This window comes from Syngnathoides biaculeatus, chromosome 12 (assembly GCF_019802595.1).
Source record: "Syngnathoides biaculeatus isolate LvHL_M chromosome 12, ASM1980259v1, whole genome shotgun sequence".
Taxonomy (NCBI): Eukaryota; Metazoa; Chordata; class Actinopteri; order Syngnathiformes; family Syngnathidae; genus Syngnathoides; species Syngnathoides biaculeatus.
In genome coordinates this window covers 6,402,389-6,427,011 of record NC_084651.1, presented here as the reverse complement: position 1 = coordinate 6,427,011, position 24,623 = coordinate 6,402,389, and the positions used below count along the sequence as shown (strand labels likewise).

At 44.0% G+C, this 24,623-nt stretch overlaps 2 protein-coding genes across 4 annotated transcripts in view; one reads left to right on the top strand and one right to left on the bottom strand.

Moving 5' to 3' along the window:
• Nucleotides 1-883: 883 nt before the first annotated feature.
• add3b (adducin 3 (gamma) b) lies at nt 884-20,266 on the bottom strand (the record flags this gene model as incomplete). The annotated part of the gene is given in 16 exon segments (XM_061837699.1): nt 884-953; nt 955-1,099; nt 1,447-1,542; nt 3,540-3,663; nt 3,753-3,842; nt 5,205-5,321; nt 6,036-6,302; nt 7,500-7,673; nt 8,060-8,158; nt 9,330-9,473; nt 9,662-9,811; nt 11,011-11,091; nt 13,366-13,517; nt 15,317-15,461; nt 16,311-16,552; nt 20,108-20,266. Coding segments are annotated over 15 exon segments (2,043 nt in total), but the record flags the coding sequence as incomplete, so codon positions are not given.
• A 72-nt stretch (nt 20,267-20,338) lies between these two features.
• LOC133510032 (VPS10 domain-containing receptor SorCS1-like) overlaps nt 20,339-24,623 on the top strand; it is a 139,904-nt gene continuing 135,619 nt past the window's right edge. Inside the window, exons 1-2 of one of the 3 annotated variants that reach the window (XM_061837691.1) lie at nt 20,339-20,476; nt 22,358-22,434. In XM_061837691.1, coding sequence (XP_061693675.1) covers nt 20,429-20,476; nt 22,358-22,434 — 125 coding nt within the window. In that variant the 5' untranslated portion in view covers nt 20,339-20,428. The remainder of the gene's footprint in view (nt 20,477-22,357; nt 22,435-24,623) is intronic. The other 2 variants (XM_061837693.1, XM_061837692.1) reach the window with 2 other exon arrangements.

Here is a 24,623-nt window from a genome sequence, read left to right as displayed (position 1 = left end):
TTCAGCCCCCGTGCACGGAAGCGTGCTGCAGCCACACATTCACCTACGTAAAGATCACTGCGACAGATGTGTTTTTTTTTTTTTTTTTTTTTTTTTTTTTTTTTAAATACGCATTGGACTAAGTTAAGGACAATACATATTTAAAAAAAAGTCTGTCGGGGACAGGTTTACCTAAGTTTAACGTGTGGCCGTAACTTGCTTCCGTGTACGTTGGAGACGACTCCTTGTCTTTTTTTTTTTTTGAACGCTTTGTTCTCAAATGAGCCAACTTGGCATTATAAATATTTCTTGGGAATTTGAGATTGAGAAGAATAATTCCTACCTGAAATTAAGAGATCGCTACACAGGCATGGTTGGTCACCATCCATCATGTTTAATTGCCGTAATCCGTTGATCTTTTCTCGTCTTTTCAGCTGGTATTCTATAGAACAACCTCTTTGAAGATCTGTCTCGTCTGTTGTGACAACCAACAGCACAACAAGTCCCGGGCATTGTGAATATTCTGCTCCGGTTCAATTCCCCCCACACTGTCGAGCAGCTCTTTTTGACGGGCAATGAGACGCCGTTAAATGGTGACGACACGTGCACGAGCTCTAACTATATTCATTCCCTTCTGTGTCCCTTCCCCCGACCCCGCGCTGTTTTTCTCGAGTTCTCTCCCCCCTTCTCAGACGAGGGATTTGTGCAAAAGGGAAAGTCCTCAGCGCTTCAGAAGTGTGTCTTTTGAACGCCCCTTCACAAAAACACTCAAGCGCTAAAATCTCAACTTGGTAGCATCCACATTCCTATCACCAAGACGCCATCTTAGCATCTTTTTCCACGCTAATGTGCGCACACCTCGCTTTTTTCCTTTTTTTTCCTCTTCTTTCTTTTTTTTTTTTTTTTTTTTCCTGTTCTTCTTCTTGCTCTTCGTGAGGAAGGAAGAGTGAGGAAACTTGTTTTTTCTCTCCTTTCTTCTTCTTGGTGCTCTCCGGGGTCTTGTCCTTGGCACTCATGGAGATTTGCAGCGATTCCGAGGTGCTCACGTTCAGCTTGGAAACCTCCAGGCTCAGGTCCTCATCCAGATCGGACAAGTGGTCTTTCCCGTTGGTTATCGTATCTGTCGGGGGAGGAGGGGGGGGGGGGGGACTCACACCCACGGTCAGCAAAGAAAATACAAAAATAAAAAATATCCAACACGGCGAAAGCTATTTTGTGGGTTTTTACACTACCTTGATTTACAAGTTTTGCCAAGTACATGTCAGATTTGCTTTGAGTTGAGAGCAAATATTTGTGATTTGAGCACGAGATGGTGGCAGTGGAGTTAATTTAAAAGACAAAATCAAAATCATCACACATGTTTTCCGTGTGCCTGTGAAATGTGAAAATGAAATATGAAATTGTGTCATTTCACACAGGCACAGAAAGACTCGAAATAGCTTTGAGGTATGCGAACGACTGGCGTACCGAGCTTGGTTGGCGTCATGACGGGAGAAAAGGAGAGCGAGATTGTGGAGCCGTCGAACGTGGTCATCTCGTCCGCGTCCGTGGCGTCTTCGTCTTCTGCAAAAAGCACGGTCATCGATATGTAGTGATTATATTCATAATCAATAATCAGAATCCAAACTATTTTTTGTAAAGAATAAATGCTTATGGAAAGAACGTAACTTGCTGTCACTAGTGTAGCGCTTTTGTCGAGACAGGATTTAAGAAACTATTCACAAGTAAAACAGGAACAAAATCTCTTTGGAACGGCAAGTGAATGACGTTAATTCAATTTCATAACCAAAATTGGTTTGCTCCACTTTTCCGCTTGTGTTGGGGTCCAATTTGGGAACACAGCACATTACCGCCCCCCCCCCCACTCCCAAGTAAACATCGCTTTAGAAAATTGATCGATTACCACAGTTGCTCATATTATTATGCACTGTGCTTTGTTACCTGCTGCGGTTGTTCTCAAAGTGCTTTCTGAATAAAGTTGCGTTGAATTTCAAAACCCGCGTTCAAGGTACGTTCTCAGTCTATTTTCCTCTTCCCCCGTTTCGAGATTCCGCCACGAGACCCTGACAAGACCGACAGCTGCCTGCTTTTAGGGCAACCCGTGCAAATGAGGCGGAAACGCAGACTGTTCTCAGTACTGTTTCAAACTCCCCGACAGTTGACGAAGACAGACGGTACGCAGGACTCGGACTCTCGTGACCTTTGAGAGGCCAACAGGTGCCTGCTTCTGAGAGACGCTGTGCAAATGTGGTGGTACGCAGACAGTTCTCGAGAGTGTTTCGAGAGTCCCTTTGAGCACCGTTACCACGCTCACATAAAAAAAAGACACATTTATGTATCGTTTCAAGTTTCCAACCATAACTACGACGTTCCTTGATTTGAGCACATGCTGGGGAATCCATTTGAGTTGGCACGCATCAAAGTGTGCACTTACTTTGTAAAACCTGAACAACATTAAAAATGAGTATATTTGAAAGGGCGGCATGGTGGCTCAGCTGGTAAAGCGTTGGCCTCACAGTTCTGACCGGGGTTCAAATCCCGGCCTCGTCTGTGTGGAGTTTGCATGTTCTCCCTGTGCCTGCGTGGGTTTTCTGCTCCCACATCCCAAAACACGCAATGTTAATTGGACACTCTAAATTGACCATAGGTGTGAGTGCAACTGTTGTCTCTCTCCATGTGCCCTGCGATTGGCTGGCGACCAGTTCAGGGTGTACCCAGTCTCCTGCCCGATGAGAACTGGGATAGGCTCCAGCACTCACGCCACCCTCGTGAGGATAAGCAGCTCAGAAAATGGATGGATATATTTAAAAGGAAACTTATGAAAGGCTTTCAATTTTAGGGTAAAAGAACGACATTTACGAAATATATTTATTAAAATTGTTGTCAAATGAGTAAAAAGGTGAAATTTGATAGCCAAGACCCCCCCCGCACCTCCCAAAAACAACTAATACTGTATATCCATCCATCCATTTTCTTTGATGCTTATCCTCACGAGGGGAGTGCTGGAGCCCATCCCAGCTGTCAACGGGCAGGAGGCAGGGTACACCCTGAACTGGTCGCCACCCAATCGCAGGGCACGTGGAGACAAACAGCCGCACTCACAATCACACCTAGGGTCAATTTAGAGTCTCCAAATAATGTTGCATGTTTTTGGGATGTGAGAGGAAACCGGAGTGCCGGGAGAAAACCCACGCAAGCACGGGGAGAACATGCAAACTCCACACAGGCGGGGCCGGGATTGAACCCGGGTCCTCAGAACTGTGAGGCCAACGCTTTACCAGTTTCACTCCCGTTCCACCCGAATACTGTATCGTGTATGTAAAATGTAGAATTGCTTGATGGATCCATTTTAGCGTGTTTGATAAATTTGAAGGCCGTCCAAGTGGCTCTCGCGTCCGTCAATATTTCTGTAACGTTTGGACCCACATGTTGTTGATGGATCGGTGCCCGTCTAAACCAACGGATCGAGTCTTTTCCTGCATGGACTTCACACGCTTTGAAGTGGAAAAGACACAGCAGGTGGACTTTTTCATTTTTTTTTTTTTTTTTTTTTGCAGTACCGTCTTGGCCTAGTTGCTTTCGCTCCACCAGGCTCTTGTACTCCTCCAGCACCTCCTCGGTCAGATGGTTGAAAGGATTGGGCGGTAAAGAGCGAGTGAGCTCTTCATCCTCCGTGATGAAAGCCTGCATGCGGATTAGACAGCGTCAGATATCACCGGTGGGGGAAAAAAAAAGTCACAAAGTAACAAAAAAATAGATAAACGTGGACTCACTGGCCCCGGGATCGTGTCGACAACAATGCCGGCCAGTAAATGGGACTTTGGGCCCGATGTCATCTGGTCGCCTCTCTGCTGCTCCTTTATCTGAATTAAAATGATTACAACGCAATGAGTAGCATTAAGAGTCTGGTGTCAACTTGGCCGGTTCGTCTGTCTGTGAGATTCTGGACGTGACTTTTTTTTTTTTTGCAGGCGGCATCTCCTAGCGAATGTCATCATTTTGCATTTCTTTAGCCTAATAGCATAATTGCCCAAGTAATTTTTAATTTATTGTCACAACAATGAGTGTTGGCCTCACAGTCCTGAGGATCTGGGTTCGATCCCGGCCCCGCCTGTGTGGAGTTTGCATGTTCTCACCGTGCCTGCGTGGGTTTTCTCCGGGCACTCCGGTTTACTCTCGCATCCCAAAAACATACATCAATTGGACACACTAAATTGCCCGTAGGTGTGAGCGTGAGTGTGGCAGTTTGTCTCTATGTGCCCTGCGATTGGCTGGCAACCAGTTGAGGGTGTACCCTGCCTCCTGCACGTTGCCAGCTGAGATAGGCTCCAGCACTCCTCCGACCCTCGTGAGGATAAGCAAGTAAGAAAATGGATGGATGGATGTCACAACAATGAGAAAGAGCATGTGCTCACTAAAAATTGTCTTTTTTTTCCCCCTTTATGTCTGATTAGATGTCAGTTATAGTACTGTGCAGAGGTTGAGACAACTCGACTCCTCATTTTTTGTCCAATTTATGTTACTTTGTTAAAAAATAGATAAATAAATAAATCTCTGCTAGGATGAAGGGCAAAGTTTACAAAACAGTGGCGAGGCCGGCCATGTTGTACGGATTAGAGACGGTGGCACTGAAGATACAACAGGAAGCAGAAATGGAGGTGGCAGGAATGAAGATGTTGAGGTTTGCGCAGGTTGAATAGATTTAGAACTGAGGTCATTAGAGGGACAGCCAAAGTTGGATGGTTTGGACGGGCAAACAAGGGAGAAGAAGACCAAAGAAAAGGTTGATGGATGTTGTGAGGGAGGACGTGAGGACTGTGGGTGTTAAGAGAGGAAGATGAACAAGATAGGCTCAGATGGAAAAAGATCACACGCTGTGGCGACCCCTAATGGGACAAGCCAAAAGGACAAGAAGATGATATTTTAGTTAAAAAAATATATATATATATGACTGACAATCAAGCTATTAGGCTAACGTTTTGTGTGCTTTACAGTTTATCCTCTCCAATATGTAGAAAAAAAAAATGCATTCTTTTTAAATAGCTTTTTTTTTTAAATTTAGTTCACTCAAGTGCTAATGTACTCAAAGCTTGGTTGTACCTTTACATTGTTTAAAAAAAAAAAAAATCTGAAATTGTAAAATGAATGACTCAAAGCACCGGTGTAATCAGAAAAAGGGCAATTCCACGGCATCACGCGCACGCCACTCAACGAAAATGGCTCACCCGGTTCCTCTTGTGCAGCACCTCCGTGGGGTCCGTGTTGAGCGGGACGAACTGGTTGGGGTCTTCGATCTTAATCGGGGTGCCTATGCTTTTGCCTGGCTCTGACGACTTCATCCACTGAGAGACAAACAGATCATTTTAACGCTCTTTGTCGAGCACAGCGGCGATGAAACACTTAACACTTTAAGTTTACATATTAGATTAATGGGAACTAATGCTTGTGTGTATGATATTTTTGAAATAAAGTAGGAATCCTTGTTTGCTAAATCTTAAATGCGAGACATTTCTGCTCTTCCTTTGGTCCGCTGTGTCACTGGTCGGTTAATATATTTCATGTATCATCTACAGGGAGATGTAAAAAAAGGTTTGCAGTCTACTGCTTATTCCCACATTCTAAAAAATAAACGTTCGGTCTACTGAAGACTCTACAGTGTCCGTCGGGGTGAATATGAATATTATTGCTCGTGTGGAGTGTGTGCAGCTCACCCTGATGAGGAAAAGTGGTGTATAGAAGATGGACAAGAAAAAGAAAGCAAATATCATTTTCTCCACAAGATGGCAGACCTCATCTGTTTGTTTTGTATTTAGTCGATCCTGGCAATCTATCCCAGCTGACTTTCTGAACGAGAGCCCACTTTTAAACAAAAGAATCATTCAGAGTGACATTTAGACCTTTGTCTGATTCATCGTATCCTCACGTCATGTCTCTCGATGGTCAGACTCTTCCATACTTGGCAGATTTGGTCTAATATTATGTTGTTACATAATTCTGACTGCCTTTGACATTATCTTCCGTATCATTAAAAGGTATCTTATCTCGGCTCAACGCACCATTGTTTTGGTTCTGGGGCTGACGTCTCCACTGGGCGAGCGTTCCGGCACGTTCACCCTCAAGTAGCTGTTGGGCGAGGTGAGCCAGCGTGTCCGCTCCCGCTGCTGCCGCTGCGCCTTCAACTTTAAGGGGCTGCGCAGGCCCGCCGCGTCGGCGTCGTCGTCGGACAGGATCGCGGACACCGTGGCGGGGATCTCCACGTCGTTCTTGGACCGGGGCTTTTCGCGGACAATGGGGTTCCTGTACGAGTGGCCTGTTCTGTATCCCTGCAGAGGGAGAGAGAGAGCAAGTTTAACCTTGGCTGGTTATTCCTTCAAATGTTTTTTTTTTTTCCAAAAATAAACTGAGGATGAAAAAAAAAAAAAGTACAAGGATGCTTGGCCACCCAAGTCTCGCTGCTGTTGCAGGTCTAAGTATTCAAACATTGCATATATAGTAAAATAAAAAAGTATTTTTTCTGACATGTCCTGTGTTGCCAGCACGGTGGGCTCATCTATTAAAGCGTTGGCCTCACAGATTAATATGCAAGTTTTCTTTTTCTCATATTTTCTGAAAACATTCACACATGACTTGGGCAATTATGCTATGTGGGTAACCATTTTTTTTTATTTAAATAAGGCATTGAAATGATTTGACGAATGAATACACAATAAAATAGATTTTATGTGACTAAATTTAAAGGAGGCGGAACAGTGGATCAATTGGTAAAGCATTGGCCTCACAGTTCTGAGGACCCGGGTTCGATCCTAGCCCCACCTGTGTGGAGTTTGCACGTTATCCCTGTGTGGGTTTCCTCCCACATCCCAAAAACATGCACCATTAATTGGACACTCTTAATTGTCCCTAGGTGTGATTGTGACTGCAGCTGATTGTCTCGATGTGCCCTGCGATTGGCTGGCAACCAGTTCAGGGTGTACCCCACCTGCTTCCCGTGGACAGCCGGGATAGGCTCCAGCACTCCCGCAACCCTCGTGAGGATAAGCGGCTAAGAAAATGGATGGATGGATGTCGTGTGTGACAAAAAATGTAATATTTTACGTGAAAAAGGTGCAGAAAAAAACTCCAAAATTTGGAGTTGGTCTCCTAATTGAGCTTCAAGAATTGAGATTTTCTAGATGGTGTACAATTTCAAGGGTTTGATCAATCACTGTCAGGTTACAAGGCGTGATAATGTCCCCAAGCCAGTATTGACAAGTCTTTTTTAGCAGACTCTGAATCCCATGTTGAAAGAGGGCATGCTGAATCTGGTCAGTTTAGCGACTGTGAGGTCACTTAATGTGACCGCTTCCACCCGCTATTAGCTTTGTCATCTGTTGCCTACGCCTGCGAGGGTGGGCGGACGGCTCGCGCGGCTGCAGCCCCGCTCAGCCGCCTCATCCGTCCATCAGAAACACAACGCGGCAGACGGAGTCTACCATTACGCGGAATTAAACACGGTATACCCGTCGAAAGCCGTCACTCACCAGGTTGTCCAGCATCCTCATCAGAGACTCGAACTCGACCTCTCCCACTTTCCACTTGAAGTCGTTGCTCACGGGCACCCCAGCGGCGGCCACTCCCTGCGTAAGGGGTTTGAATTTCTCCCTGTCCAGGAGCACCAAGTTGTCCACGCCGCCCGAGCACGCCAAAGCCTGCACCTAAGAAACACGAGGCGGACCACCGTAATGTCATAAAAAGCTGGTGACATTTACCGGACGGAGGCCACAATTAAAATAAAATAATAAAAGAAATAGATACTTTTCACGTGACGTCATGAGTCACGTGACTTTTGTTTAAGGCGCTCACTGGACAGCAAAGCGACAATACAACTCGCTTTTTTTTAGCTATCTTTTTGTGAATATTGGCCTGCTTATAAGCATCTTACGGCCTTTTCATCCTGGTAGTTGATTGTGTGGCTTATGGTTGTCAATGAAAAGTATCTATTCAGTCCGGTTAAGTTCAAGCAAGCAAACAGCTCAACAATTCTGTAAGTGTTCAAATACTCCTGGCCCTAATAGTACTGTACTAACAGGATGAGATGTACCTGGATTTCACACGCTTGCTGCGAGTGGTACATGTAGTGGAAGGCTTCCTCGACAGTTTCTCCCAAAGCGAGTAGGCCGTGGTTCCTCAGGATCATCACCTGGAAAATGCAATAGAAATTCTTTACACGCGACTGAAGCGATCCATACGGACGCTGGGGCAGGTTTTGAGCCATCATTTAGAAAGCTACACTCACTTGACATTTCGGCAGGTACGCCGAGGCAGCCTAATGAGATCCAGCACCAGATCTGAAGCCAAAGATCAGAACTGAACGCTATGAGAGGCGAGCTGTTGTGTTTGGAATATTCTAACATTTTAAATTGAAGTCTTAACGTTGTGAAAATATATTTTACTGGGGAAAAAAAAATGTTCTGAGACTAAACCTTTTAAGTTTCTATTATTGCATTTTTTTAATCAATGAGAATAGAGCTGCGATGTTATGAAAATAGTACAATAATATTTTTAATTGATATCTTGAATAATCTTTCCCCAGTGAAAAGAATCAAAATTACACAAATCCGTTCAAAGCTCCATTCTATAAACTGCCAAATTTGTTTTAAATAAGGAAAAATAATACTTTATAATATTGTACTTTCTAAAAAGAGTAATAATATTAAATAGAATATAAAAAAATGAAACAGTTTGTGCATGACGATTTAATGCTGCAATTCATTTCTTTGCGTTGCTCCTTTTGGTGTGACCGCCTTGGTCAGAGAAAATAACTCAGTAAGATGCTGTAATATCGAATAATAATAATATCTTCTATGTTATTTTTGGTAGAATATAAGGAAAATGTGCCTGATTTGAACTCAAGTCCGCAGAATTGTGAGGCAGATGTGCCAACCAGTATGTTACCGTGCCGCCCACTTGTTTTTTATTTTAGTCAGAATTGCTACCATATTTCTAAGTATTATGATAGAAAAGGAGGAGTATTACAAATATACAGCGATAAATGATGCGATATTTTAAAGCAATTTACAAGTAACTGGTGAAATCAAGAGACTGGGGATTACATAATACAAAAGCTGGAGAGCAAAGACTTTGATGTTCACTTTCTCTGACGTTTACTATCGCAGTTTTCAGCACTGCAGAGTTGAACTCACAGACAGAAAACGCAACGTAGCCAAAAGGCAGAATTCTCCGTGCAGCTCTTGTAATGGATCTCATTAGATGGTGCAGGTGTACCTGGTGTGACTCGAGAGGTAAAGCAGCTGTTGAAAGCAGTGGAAAAAAGCCCCTCTCGCTAATGGCGTCTCGCCGCTTGACAGTACCTTGGCAGTTGGGCCCAGAGCTTTCTGAAACTCCACCTTCTCCTCTTTATTATCTAAGCTGCCACGGTAACCGAAGCAGCTGACATCTCCGAGGAGCAAAGCCTCCTGGGAAATGGGCAGTATTCCACACTTCATGGAGGACACCTGTTAACACAAATAAACCGTGTCACCGCCACGTTTGCGCCGTCACATAAAAAAGCGTTTCTAGTCACGTCCGTAACTCGCTGTGATTTTTACGGCCCGGGCTTTAAAATTCAGGGTCAAAAAATGCAGCAAACGAGCATCGCGGGACCCCGCGGGCGAGGCTTTGGGCAGCAACTGCGGTGACTCACGGCGGCAGTCGCAGGCGTGTGCACGTGGACGATGCATCTCAAGTCGGGTCGCATGGCGTAGATGGCGGCGTGAGGAGCGAATCCGAAGTGGTCGATGCCCAAGTCGGTTGAGCCTTGGTCCACTACGTCGCCGATCATGTTCACTTTTATCTGAAACAAAACCCCAGCTTCGATCAAAACTGCATTCAATCGTACATACAGTATTATACAAAATGTACTTCTATTTGCCTGTCGAGTGAATCCCTTTTAATCGCTGTGGATGTGCGGCAAAGTGCATCAGCACAAGGGCATTACGCTAAGTAGATATACTGTAAAAACGCATGAAAAAATGTGGAATGGTAATGAACCACTAATACAGTGAGGAAACATCAATATACAATTGCCTGCCCTCCCATTAAGTCCTAAATGAATCAACCAAGTAACATTTCCCATTTCTCTGTGTGTGTGTTGTTCTGCACTTCGGCCCCATTGTCAGGTGAAAAATAAAAACCCGGTAATGACACTTTTGTATATGGTTAAACAAATCATTGGTGCCTTCGTGCAAGCGCCATTTATCTGCAGTCTGCATGCAGAGGAGCCTGAACGCTTCACCCTCTGGAGGGAGTCTGAGAAACTCCACAAGTCGCCAATAACAGCCCCGAAAAGTTTCTAGATTTGTTGCTCACTGCTACTTTTGAAATACAGCTCTAGAAGAGTCAGAGAAGTCACTAAATAAAGCAACAAAGTCGCTCAGTCGGCAACCTCACATACGCAGTCGTCATGGTAACAAAAGTCGTGAGCTACGTTTGCCTCGAAACAGAACAATACCTCCAAAATGCCGTGATTTCAACAAGAGTAAGATAAGTATAGTAGATCCATTCATCCGTTTTTTTCGCTGCTTATCCTCACGAGGGTCACGGGGAGTGTTGGAGCCTATCCCGGCTGTCAACGGGCAGGAGGGAGGGTACACCCTTGAGACAAATAGCCGCACTCACAATCGCACCTAGGGGCAATTTAGAGTGTCCAATTAATGTTGCATGTTTTTGGGATGCGGGAGGAAACAGGAATGCCCGGAGAAAACCCGCGCGGGCACGGGGAGAACATGCAAACTCCAAAGAGGCGGGTCCGGGATTGAACCCTGGACCTCAGAACTGAGGCCATTCTATATTTCCTGTTTGTATATTTTGACCAAAAAACGCCACGTAGAAACTGTTTTAGTCTGTGTCCTTGAATAACTTTGCGAAGGAAGAACCTTAAAAGTTCTTATCTGGATGTACCCGATGAAAAGTATGGTGAAGGCTCACAAATATAAAATATTCACCAAGTGCAAAACACTAATAATTAATCAAGTATAAACGAAATCGACTTACCAAAGTTGCCGCGGTCACCTCAGCAAATGAAAGGCCTCTCGGACCGATCAGAACATGGTCTTGTTCTTTGTTGACACGCACCTGAGATGAAAAGAAACACGTCCTCAATTAAAAATACGAGCCTCATTCCGGTTACATTCACGCGGCAAAGCGTTTGAAATTCAGAAACCATTAATTATTTCTCAGGAGTTGGGGTTAGCCGTCTTTTTATGTGCTCGGAGGATTTATTGGGGGGACGCAGATATATTTCTTCGGTTGCCGTTTTCACACACCAGTGTGAAATATTAATCCTGTTGCTGTCTGAAGGTCACGTATCTAACTTCTGAAGACCGAGAGTGTGCAAAATACACTGATGGCTTTGATTAAAAAAAATAAAATAATAATTAAAAAAAAACATTTCTTGTGCTGAATCGTTTGTTCATTAAATACTAGTAATTTAGTTAGACCACTATCCTAACCCTGATGCACAAGTTATACATTTTAAAACATCAATGGTACAACGCCCGTGAAGTCTGTAGAATAATTTATGCGGCGGTTTTATACTATTGAAAAATAAATTCCACAGGGACCTATCAATGTTATCTAATGTGATGGTATTTGTATGAAAAAAAGTGTATATATATATATTTTTTTTTTTAAATGCGGTTACTAAAGTCCTTTAAATACATATTATGGAATGTATTTTACTTTTTTAATCCCTTCTACACAAACGGTGGGTTCTCTGGAGTGCCTTGCTGCCCACATCAAGGTTGAAATTCAACCAAGTAAATCTTTTATGTTCCAGTTTCCACAACATGTCTGCGAGTGAGCCATCCTCCATTTTTCTCAAATTTGAGTTTCTCTGTCAATGACTTGACAGCCAGGCTGGCTGAAGAGCCGTAATTTCCAAGCCAGACTGAAGCTTAATCATGTCAGTCAGGTCATGTAAGCAGAGCTGCTGTATTGTCGCATATTAGCATTAGCCAACAGTGTTATCAGAAACAGCTTATGCTCGCCAGCATATACTGTAATTTTCGGCCTACAACCCGCAACTTTTTTCCACACGCTTTCAACCCTGCGGTTTATGCGGTGATGCGGCTAATTTGTTCATTTTTTTTTTTCCTAACGGCCGCAAGGGGGCACTCGAGCGGAAAAGGTAAGAGTGAGTCCGAATATATGTGCCGAGGAAGTGACTTTTACCGGGTTTGCCCCCGTTAGCGCTATGCTAGCGTGTTAGTGCCATGTCTCAGTATGTTTTTTTTTAACCGGCTAAAGCGGCGCTAGCGTTAAACTCTTCTGTGTACCGTCTTTCTTTGTAAATATCTCGTCTTTCAATGTTGGTTTCAATGTGGGCACTTGCAGCTTTTACACGGCTGCGGCCCATGTATGTACCCAAATGGTATTTCCTTAACAAAGGTGAGGCTTACAACCAGGTGCCCCCTGTAGGCCGGGAGTTACGGTACTTGGATGGTCAGCAGAGCTGTTAATTTGGAATTGGAGAGTATTTGTGTTCGGCAATATGTCCGCTGCATCCAGCATATACACAGATCGGCGCCACTCATCGCCACCGGAGTGCCACCTTTACAAGTGAAAATGTCTGGGTCTCTGCTTTTTCTACTCGCCGCTTCAAACTCTGGGTTGTCAAGGTACGACGAACTGCACTCCTGACCGCGACGTCCCAGCTCCACCCCTGGTCGCCATGGTAACGAAAGCCTTTTGGGACAGGGGGTGTTGACATCACCTCCCCCCTCAAAAACAGTAACTTCGAGTGGCTCATTACAAGTGGATGTCAAGTGTGCTGTTTTCTTTAGCTTTTTGTATTTTGACTAAAGAATGTCAGACTTTTTGAGAAACCTGAAAACGTTTTTAAATTATGGGAAAAATAATACATGTCCCCAGTAATATTTCATATGCTTAATATGCAGGAAAACAATTTCTATAGTTTTCTCTTCCTCTTTTAACTAATGTGACACTATTATGACATGTGATACTATTTTCATCAATGTCAAAACACCACCAGCAGAAAATGGAACGACATAAAACTGCACCCCATAAAAAAATATGTAATTTCGAGTGGAGCACAAATGTTTTGAATTGAGAAAAGCAACAAATTTATTTGCTTAATTCGTAGAACGTCTTTTTTTTTTTTTACAGCAAAATATCACTGAAAACATGTTATACTATTGTTATTGTTAACATGCATAAACCAAATTTAGGTGTGAGTTTCTGTGTTTCCAGGTTTTTTTTTTTCTTTTGGGGGAAAAAAAAAATAAACCAACACAAAAGCAAGCTGTATCTCCCTTTTGAAGCCCTCAGGATACAGCTGGTGAACTTCGCACGAAGACAGAGAGACGTGCACAGGATGTCAACACTCACGGTGATGTAGGAACTGGTGAAACGAGCCCAGCTGAAAAGGTCAACGAGCCTGTAGAGGCCGGCCAGCTTGCAGCGGCTCTGCTTCTCGCCTTTGGCAAAGGACGGGGACTCCACGGCATACAAGTCATTGATCGGTGACACCATTCCCAAGCCTGCAATGGGACAACACATCATCCTGTAAGAAGTTTGCATTTAACTACACTTTCAGACATAACAAGGATGTTTATAGGCTTTGCCTTCACCACAAAGCCTCCCCCGGGGAGCATGTGAACCTTAAAAAAGGCTTTCTGAAAACTCCCTGCGAGGATATTTTGAACTGTGAGCCCATATAAGGATATTTAACGACGCCATCTCTTACAGGAACTTAAGCGTTTTAAAAGTGCAAAGCTAAGTTTGGCTTCACAGCCATTTTCCTAACATGAATGCATTTAACTTTAAGACAAACAAGGTGATCTGCTCAGCTGAAAAAAAAAGGAAGCCTACAGTAAAACATGAGGCCCACAGCCAGAAAAGGGAAACTTTATGCAGTCAGTGTGACGGGGATAACAAAGACAACCCCCCACCCCCACCCAAAAAAAAAGAGAAAAGTTTGAGGAAAACAATATGGTTTGGGCTCTTGTAAGCATCGCATGACGTAAAGATAATTTATGTTTCAACGGGTGCGTTTGAAAATAGAGTTAAAATGATCATTGAGGGACTGGGAAATTCATCCATCCATACATTTTCTTCGCCGCTTATACCCATGAGGGTTGCGGGGAGCGCTGGAGGCTACCCCAGCTGTCAACGGGCAGGAGGCGGGGTACACCCTGAACCGCTTTCCAGCCAATCGCAGGCCACATTGAGACAAACAGCCGCACTCACAATCACACCGAGGGGCAATTTAGAGTGTCCAAATAATGTCGCACGTTTTTGGGATGTGGGAGGAAACCGGAGTGCCCAGAGGAAACCCACGCAGGCACGGGGAGAACATGCATACTCCACACAGGCGGGTCCGGGATTGAACCCGGGACCTCAGAACTGTGAGGCCAACGCTTTACCAGCTGATCCACCGTACCGCCTCTGGTAAATTCATTCAAGCAAAAATAAATGAACGAATGAATGAATGAAGAATAAATGAAAATGAATGACTAAATAAACCATAAACTTGCTTGGTCATGGTAGATTTAGCCTTCATCACGACCATAAATGAGCCATGCCTACACGTTGGGAGTAATATCTGGTGACTCAACCCCAAACACAAATTTTTGTCCACGTCTTAGTTCTTTCACCCAGAAGTATCCTGGCACTTAATATTTAGGAACGTTCTGAATTCATGCAGATCATTAATTGGACACTCTAAATTGCCCCAAGGTGTGAGTGTGAGTGCGGCTGTTTGTCTCTATGTGCCCTGCGATTGGCTGGCGACCGGTTCAGGGTGTACCCCGCCTCCTGCCCGTTGACAGCTGGGGAAGCCTCCAGCGCTCCCCGCCACCCTCATGGGGATAAGCGGCGAAGAAAACGGATGGATTCTGAATTCATCTCTTGAGCAAAAAAAATGCTGCTCAAAGGGATTTTCATAGTCTACATGTAGCTCGACTCCCCGTTAGCGACGTCATGCAGGTATTTGGAGGACAATCTAGTTGAGACTGAATCAACAGCGTGTTCTCCATTTTTTCCCCTCAATTACTGTAAGACACAATTAATAAACTCCACAAAACGGACGATTATGCCCATCACGAGATGCTGACATCGAGACTTCTTCCGCAATAAAAGTGAATCCAGAATGAAGGGCCACAATTGCTGCATCCAGAAGGTAGTCTAATATCATTAGCATTCCGAACTGCTGCGCTTTCACTCAATCCGGCGGTCATGCGGGCTGCTTAATGGAGACATTGACAATCCCCTCCACAACTTTTCTGCTGTTTCAGACTCACAACAACAAGCAGATTCCTCCTGCGCGCACAAGACTTACTGATGGGCGATGTCAAGGGCCCGGCGCCTCCCACCGTGCTGGCCATGACCAAGTCGGCTATCTGCCTCAGGGCCAGGAGGCCCGTGGGGTTGTTGCCCTTGGTCATCTGGTCCTGAATCAGGCCTTCCAGCTCATCTTTAAATACCTGTAAAACCAAATAGGAATTATTTCACGGTGTTGGAGCTGTGTAATCTCTGCGGCTCATTTTAACGCTCTTCTTATTACGAGTCGCAAATCTAGGAAAACCTCTTTATGCGCCCGCAGCAGGGGGCTGTGGTGCTGTTATTTCAACCCGACTTTTACTTTCTCACCTTCCGGTGGAGCCTGCGAATCTCGGGAGCCGCGCTGTGTTTGTCAGCCCGGCGCCAGCAGTCTCCCCCCGGTCCGAGCGCCGTAACCATGGCAACGTGATAAGTTCCACTTGTTAGGGGCCCTTACGCAATCGCAGAGTGTGGGCTCGACTTATTTCTGTGCACTCCACCGGCATGCGTTCACGTCGCTTCCCTTTTCCTGTCTTATATCCCAATGCAACATTTAACTCTTATCCTGTGGAGGTGATTTCAGCCTTATGATGCATTTTTGCTTTTTACTCTAATATGGCCCAGTACAGTGATACTGCAATATATACTGCAAATTCAACCTCTTCAAAGAATCTAGACACGCTTGATCGTGCAAAAACCAAAATGTATCCCACCAGGCATACTCGAAGTGTTTATGATAATGTACAGTATATGTCAAGTAAATATAACATTGGGTACTATTTTTCCGTAATATCGTAAAAGGCCCACACTAATTATATGCTCAAAATATAATTATTTGTTGTTATTTTATAGTATATGCAGAGCAGCACTGTAGATTTGTGGTTAGCACGCCTGCTTTACAGTACTGAAGTTCATAGTTCCAATTTCTGCTTCCTGGATGGATGTATTTAATCCTTTTAATGTTGTAACAAGTTGGAGTAATCGGTTTTACGCTATCTTTACAAAATACATACAGGACTCTGCAGGATGTGGGTGACCCTCTTCTTCTGCTCCATCATGTTGAAGTCCTGCCTCAGGTCCGGTGACATGGCGCGGCTGCGGAGGCCGTCCGGGTCGCTCTCGCAGCAGCGTTCCTTGGAGTCATTGCTGGACAGGGACAGTGTCAGCGAGCTCGCTAACTGCCTCACCTCCACCAAACTCATCCTCCAGCAGAGCCTCTTCCACCAGCGCCTGCCTCCTACGCTTCCTCTTGAATCTGACAATGGTAATGGGGGGAGGAAAAAAAAAAAAAGACACAGCAGTTTTTGGGGTTTTTTTCCAGACAAGCTGTCAAGGCAACAGAGCAAAACAGCCGCAATGGTGACTCATGTAATAACTGGGATTCAGACCTATAATTCCCAAGCACATTTAGTGAGCAGAGACGAATCATCAGGCACCCTCCAGGAAACTTAATTTCACTTAATTTTCCCCAAAATGATTCTTTACTCATCCATGCATCATAAGTACAGCGCTTATCCCGTCGCAGGTGCGCTAGAGCCTAGCTCAGCCGACATTGGGTAAGAAGTGAGGTAACAGCCAATCACAGGACACACAGAACAACAAAAAAAAGATTCATACAAAATGGACAATTTCCTCTTCAATTAACTTTTCATGCATGCTTTGGAATGTGGGAGGAAACATAGAAACGAGCAAAATCCACGCAGGAAGGCTTGAGACAGGATTTGAACCCACAACCTCGGAACTGTGACACGGATATATGCTAACTGGTCTTCACTGTACCACAATTACTAATTTTTCACTTTTAGTCAACTTTTATTTGTCCAGGTCAGGAAACCGAGAAAAAAACTCTTATAACGCCGACCTGGTTGCAGACAGCAGAGTAAATCAAAGCAAAAATAATAGCAAATACAAGTACATATGACACACTATACAATATGTGTTACATATTTACAACCTCAATTCCAATCACATTGGACTGTTGTCTTCAACACGTTAACCTGTACTTAAGTAAATACGCTACAATACAAGGTATTTAATGTTCACACTGAAAAAAAAACGTTTTTAGCAAATAATTATTAAATGAAATTTTAAGGCTCCAACATGTTCCAAAAAAGCTCATACAGGGTGATGTTTACGACTCTGTTACATCACCTTTTCTTTTAACATTTAATAAATGTTTGCGAACTGTGGACAATAACTGTTAAAACTTTGTAGGTGGAATTCTTTCTCATTCTTGCTTGATGTACAGCTTCCGCTGTTCAACGGTCTGGTGTCTCCGTTGTCGTATTTTATGCTTCACAATGTGGCACACATTTTCAATGGGCGACAAGTCTGGACTGCAGGCAGACCAGTCCGGTACCTGCGCGCTTTTACTACATTGTCTGGATGGCAGCATATGTTTCTCCAAAATCTGTATGTACCTTTCAGCATTAAAGATGCCTTCACAGATGAGTATGTTACCGATGCCACTGACATTTACACAGTCCTATACTGTGGTACACAAATGCTGTCTTTTCAACTTTGCCTCCATAACAGTCCGAATAGTTCTTTTCCTCTGTGGCCCAGAGTACACGACGTCCAAAATTAACCAAAACAATTTGAAACGTGGACTCGTCGGACCACAGAACACTTTCTCACTTTGCATCAGTCCATCTTACATGAGTTTGGGCCCAGAGAAGCCGGAGGCTTTTCTGGGTGTTGTTGATAAATGGCTTTCGTTTGCATAGAAGCGTTTTAAGTTGCACTTACAGATGCAGCACCAAACTGTGACATTGATACTGACATTGGCTTTGTGAAGTGTTTCTGAGCTCATGTGGTGATATCCTTTATACACTTATGTCAGTTTTTTGATGCAGTCCCGCCTGAGGGATCGAAGGTCACAGGGCATGCAATGTTGGTTTGCCGCCTTGACGCTTACATGCAGTGATTTCTCCAGACTCTCTGAAGCTTTTGATCATATTATGGATGATGAATGATGAAATCCTTAAATTCCTTTCAAATGTACGTTGACGAACATGTTCGACCATTTTCTCAAGCACTTGTTCACAAAGAGGTGATCCTTTACCCAATCTTTGCTTATGAATGACCGAGCAATTCAGGGAAGCTCCTTTGGTACCCAATCATGGTTCTAAACCACCTGTTCACCTGTGGGATGTTCCAAACAGGTGTTTGATGAGTATTCCTGAAATTTCTCTCTTATTTGCCACCTGTTCCAGCTTTCAAAACATGTTGCAGCCATAAAATTCCAAGTTAATGATTATTTGCTAACAACAATAAATATCTTGTCTTTGTACTGTATTTCATTAAATATAGGTTGAAAATGATTTGGAAATCATTGTATTCTGTTTGTACTTGTTGAACACAATGTCCCAACTTAATTGGAAATGGGGTTGTCGATAATGCATCACAGCACATGGTGAGTAAAAGCAATCGTGGAAGGTATCTGATATCTGAAGCCCATTGGGTAGCACAATATTGTGCTACCTGTCGGCCGGTCCCAAGCCCGGATAAATGCAGAAGGTTGCGTCAGGAAGGGCATCCGGCGTAAAACTGTGCCAAACATATACGAGTTCATATGAATTTGTATGTTCATCATACGAATTCCATCATAGTTAGGTTGTGCCAGGGCTCCCTACGCCGCCCCGGGAAATGTTACTCTGCAAGGCGTAGGTAGAAATTCAGATAATGTAGGTCGAAGACAAAAAAAGAGGAGGAAAGCAGCTTTGTCGGCAAAAGAAGAGGAATGCACAGACCATACGGCTGTGTGTAGGGACTATGACAGGAAAAGTGCAGGAGTTAGTTTAAATGATGGATGTTGTGAGGGAGAACATGAGGACAGTGGGCGTTAGAGAGGAGGATGCACGAGATAGGCTTAGATGGAAATAGATGACACGCTGTGGCAACCCCTAACGGGACAAGCCGAAAGAAAAAGAAGATGGAAGATATCTGTCAATAAAGTTTTAAATGATGATATTGGAATGAATGAGGTGAGGTTTATTATTTGTTCCAGCGTGTTCGAGTGACTAATTGAAGTGTGTACTTTGGGAACATAGAGGTTACTAAAACTGCTGGAAAGGACAGTGCAGGTGGTGGTATGCGTGGTGATCAGAGAGCAAAGATAGAGTGATACCATCATATCTTGCCAGTAAAAGTTTTCATATTTTTTTTCTTTTTTTAGTATCCTTGTTCAACCATCTATACCACCGACATATAGCGACATTGAGACAAATGAAAAGCTTTTCCACTAGATGGCAGAAGGAATATAATTAACATGTGTATCCACTTTTTTAGTGATTATTTTGTTTGGTAGTGTGCCATGAGATTTTTTTTTCGTTGTAAAATACGTGCCTTGGGCTAAAAAAAAAAGGGGGGGGGGTAAAAACAACAGTACTTTGATAACGCCACAAACTGGGAGTGATCATCATACATTTTGTAGGATTTCTCAACACCCTCCATCATCCCGTCACCCCCACCGCGACCAAGAGTGGGAGGAAAAGCCGCCTGCATTCTTAAACCAAAAGTCTTTTAACAGTCAACAAAAGGCAACCCCCCCCCCCAAAATGAACCACTTTGAATAGCAGTTAGCACCTTTGGGGCTACCTGGACGTGGGGGCGGAGGGAAACACATGCAAACACACGTAGCAACCACGACTATTTTACAAATTCAATAGTTCGCCGTGCAGATTAAACTCTCGCGTCGCGACCTTTTGAGTCCGAATGCAACTCGTAAATGTTTACGAATCACTCTGAAGTCATCGTAAAGAGCAAGAAGCTAACATGCAGCGAGAACAGTTCCCCCCAAAAAAGTTACCTCAAAAGTTCCGCGGACGCCGCGGAGTCGCAATTCTCTCCTCCCCCCAAAAAGAAGAAGAAGCTCCGAAAAGTAAGCCGGAGCGATGTTAGTCCTGTTGTGGATACATTGCGCACACTTACGGGATTCGGAAGGAGGCGAGCGGCGGCCGCACGAAGCGGAGAGAGGGAGGCTGGCCGCGGGGAGAGGGGTGGGCGAGGATGTACGTGGGTGTGTTTGTGTGGGAAAAAAGGAAAAGTGACCATGTGACGTGACTTCATCCACCCACAAAGGCCTCCTCGGAAACCAAGCACGACAAAAAAAAAAATAATAATAAAAAATATGGCGGCCACCCCACCACCTAGGAGTCCTGCTCCAGAAAGAAGCGAGGTACTAACTAGTCTATCGACGACTTCTTGCTGTTTTAAGCCTTTTTCTGAAAACTTCTTTCCTCCATCTGCTCCTGTGGTTCACTGACTCCCGCCTCTTCATCACACAAATAAGCAGCGCTAATGTTGTCACTGACAGTCAAGAGGTGGGAGAAGTACTCAGCTAATGTCGAAGTAGAGACTGTTTAAAAAAAAAATACAGGTAAAAATTGAAGTGATTCAAAATCTATATCCAAGCAAAAGTTAAAAAAGGACGCTCATAGTATAAAACCTAGGCTTATAACTCGCATTTTAGCGTCACTACATTGGCTACGCGTTTGTTTTTAGAATTTCACCTTTTAATCTTAAAATTGAAAGTTTGCTGTTTTTTTTTTCAAGATATCATAATATGGACGAGGAGGAACAACCTATTGAGAAAGTGTCAATTGTTTGCTGTGTACTGTCAGGTGTTATTATGGATGCCACTTCATTTTTTTTTTTTTAGGCAGGAAATACCTTATGGATAGGTTTCCAATTACGCCATCTTGTGTGTCATAGAGGTCAGAGAACACAGGTGTGAGGTGAAGCGTGAATTTATCCGATTGGTTTAAGGGTGGTGCTGACGTCATTGGTAACCTATCCATTGCGTTATGAGGACACGAACCACCACAATATGATTATGCACTGCATCTAGGAAGGACATCACCTACTGGTTCTAGGTGGCAAAAGTAGCATCTCAATAAAGTGTAGCAGTGTTATTATGAGTCCCACTAACCCTATCAAACTTAGTTTTTTTTAACGTTTTTTTTTTTGTCTTTTAGTTTCAAATAGCTTGGTCTAACCAGGATTCCTGGGTAGAACGTTGAAGCAGTGATCTGTTTTGCGTTTGTTGGTCCTATAAATCTTCTGCTGCCTGCTAACATGCTAGCTAACAGACCTTACACCCATCTGATAACCTTTTATGCTGATTGGCTTTCACATCATGATTTGCCAATCCGATCAATGATATCGAAATTGTCTGTTGCTGCTGTACTACTTTAGCCCAAAATTGGCATACACTACTCATGTTCAGGCGGCACGGTGGATCAGATGGTAAAACGTTGGCCTCACAGTTCTGAAGACCTGGGTTCAATCCCGGACCCGCCTGTGTGGAGTTTGCATGTTGTCCCCCTGCCTGTGTGGGTTTTCTCCGGGCTCTCCGGTTTCCTGCCACATCCCCAAAACATGCAACATTAATCGGACACTCTAAATTGCCCCTCGGTGTGATTGTGAGTGCGGCTGTTTGTCTCTTAAGTGCCCTGCGATTGGCTGGCGACCAGTTCAGGGTGTTGCCCGTTGACAACTGGGATAGGCTACAGCACTCCCCGCCACCCTCGTGAGGATAAGTGGCAAAGAAAAGGGATGGATAGTCACGTTCATGATGCTGTTTCCATGGCAACATGTAGCAAATGCAGCCAGACAGCAGAGAAAGGACAAATAGAGCTGGTCGATGCATCAGCCGACACACAAATCAAAGGTTTCCTGAATACACGTTAATATTTTAACTTGGAGGCACGGTGGCCTCACAGTTCGGAGGACCAGGGTTCAAATCCCGGCCCAGCCCGGCCAGTTTGCATGTTCTCCCTGTATCTGCGTGTTTTTTTTCACAGTCTCCAAATTGCCCTTAGGTGTGATTGTGAGTACGACTGTTTTTCTGTCTCTTTGTGCCCCGCGATTGGCTGTTAACCAGTTCAGGGTGTACCCCGTCTGCCACGCGATGATGGCTGGGATAGGCTCCAGCACTCCCGCGACCCTTGAGAGGATAAGCGGCTCTGAAAATGGATGGATAATATTTGAACTTATTGTTAAAAAAAAGTTCTTTATTCACCACAGCACCCATTATTGATTTTTTTTTTTGGACCAGGTGGGGAACTGCAGCCATTGCCGCCATTATAAGGACCACCTCTACGCATCCACTGCAAGGAGCAAAGCCGTGGCTTGGTATGTCGCATTTGTCTTTGACCTCACATCCTAAACAAGTCAACACAGTTTTGACTCTATGGCAATACAATTCATTGTTTTGTTGTCTAAATTTCATGACAGGAGAACGAGAGAAAACGAGATTAAAAAGTATTTATTTGATATGGAAACAATCACCGTCGTTATTTTATGGGAGACTGCCTTCTGCGCTCACCTGACACTTTGTTCGGATTGTTTGGATTAAAAACAAAAACAAGCCACCGAAGGAACTAATCATTCTCTACAATTAAAGTCATTGTTAATTACGTTTTTTCATTTTAATAAACCACGACGTGCAATCACTTCGCCGTTACGATGTTTAAAGAAGCCTTCAATATGACGTGATTGAAACAAATCATCATGTTTCTCAAAGAGGATGATAACTGCGCATGAATAATTCATACGATCGGGATGTAATCAGTGAATGTAATGAGCAAAATATCATTCACCACTAGTGCACTATTTAATCAAATGTTGTGCCTTCTCAGAAGTGTTTTAGTTCCGTCGAGCTGGTGCAACTGATCATGAAACTCACGTCACGTTGTTTCAGAAAAACACTTAAATGAAGCTGCCTGCCCCGCGTGTAAAGGGAGGGAAATTAGACCAAGATCAGGCCTCGCTTAACTCCTTGTGGACACTCTCCAGGTCTTTTCCGCCTTCCTGGTCAGCCTCTGCAGAGTCTTTCGTTTTTTTCTTTTTTCTTTTTTTGTAGTATTCAAAAGTGGCACAAATGAATGCAACTCTTAAGAACTTTCTCAGCACCATTATCCCTGCCAGTCTGCACAGACTTAATCACATACACGCACAACACAATCGCACTTAGAGGGAGATTTGGGAGAGTGAGGGCTCGAAGGATTGTGACATTGACTGACAATTCCAGGAAACCAGAGTGCAGTCTGGTGGGCGGGTGGCGTAGATACAATGACATATGGCTTGACGTAATGAAAAGCAGAGCGCGCTCCCCTCCAGAGTGACGTGACCCCTCAAACCTCAGATAACTTGACTCACTCCTCCTGGCAGAGTTCCCACCGAAACCGCATATGAGCCTGACACACAACCTCACGCACACACAGACACACAGATCGAGAACATCCTCCCACCCAGCTGCCTGCACATTCTTGCTGACAATTTGAAGTTTTCATTGAGGTCGTTCTGTCTTGGAGGCATTGACCAGACGTCAGGTGTTATTAGCGGACGCCGCTTTTTTTTTTTTTTTTTAAAGATTAGCACAGAAATCAGATATCGACGGCTCAGCCCGCCCTTTGTCTTGTCACAAAACTACCGCTGGAAATAACCTCCGGATGAAGACACGTAAACGCTAAAGGCCTGTTCAATCATCCAACCGTTATCTATGCTGCCGATCTAGGGGCGGGTCCTTCCACCTAGGTTACTCCCTGGACAGATAAAATCTATTTCTGCAGTAAATGAGGTTTTGCACTTGTGGCTGAAGAAAATCCATGTTTGCAGTCATGAAAAGTATTGTTCCAAAATGTACTTACGGCAGAGTTGAAGCTTTCTTCTTCTTCTTAGCCTACAATTACTCAGCTATGGCAGTCTTTAATAGTTGCTGGTTCAGTCAGTTATGTTTTCATTCCTCTTCATAAAAATCTGTGCATGTTACATATTAGAACCCGCCTTCATTTTTTTGTGGTTTAGGTTTTTTGCTCCTTTTGACAAAAGATGTTGTTATTGAGTGATTTAAATTCACTGGCAGTTTGCGCTATCTTGCACTGCCATGATATCGCACTGTGTAAATATCTTGACGACTCTAAATCGGGGTTTGACAGTACACGTGATTCTGATTTTTCGGTACAGAGTTCCCACGCAGTATTAGGCGAGGGAGAGGTGTAACTGGGCCACGCTTTAAGAGCCACACAGCGACTCCATAAACAAGTCTAGAGCCCCCCCCCCCCGTTCCCACTTTCCCCTTTCCCCTATGTCAAGCAAATGTCAAACTTGTTTACTCATCTGAAATGGTATTGCATATACATAACATGCTAACAACCGAGGCGAGAGTTACAAATGTTTTCAGAATGCTCTATGACATCATTGGCTCTATAAGTTCCCATGGGATGCCGCCATTTATACCTACACCTACAGTAATTCTAAACATCATGGCAAACAATCAGAGAAGGCCTTAGAAGCAATTTTCTTTAAGCTGGCCATTCGGC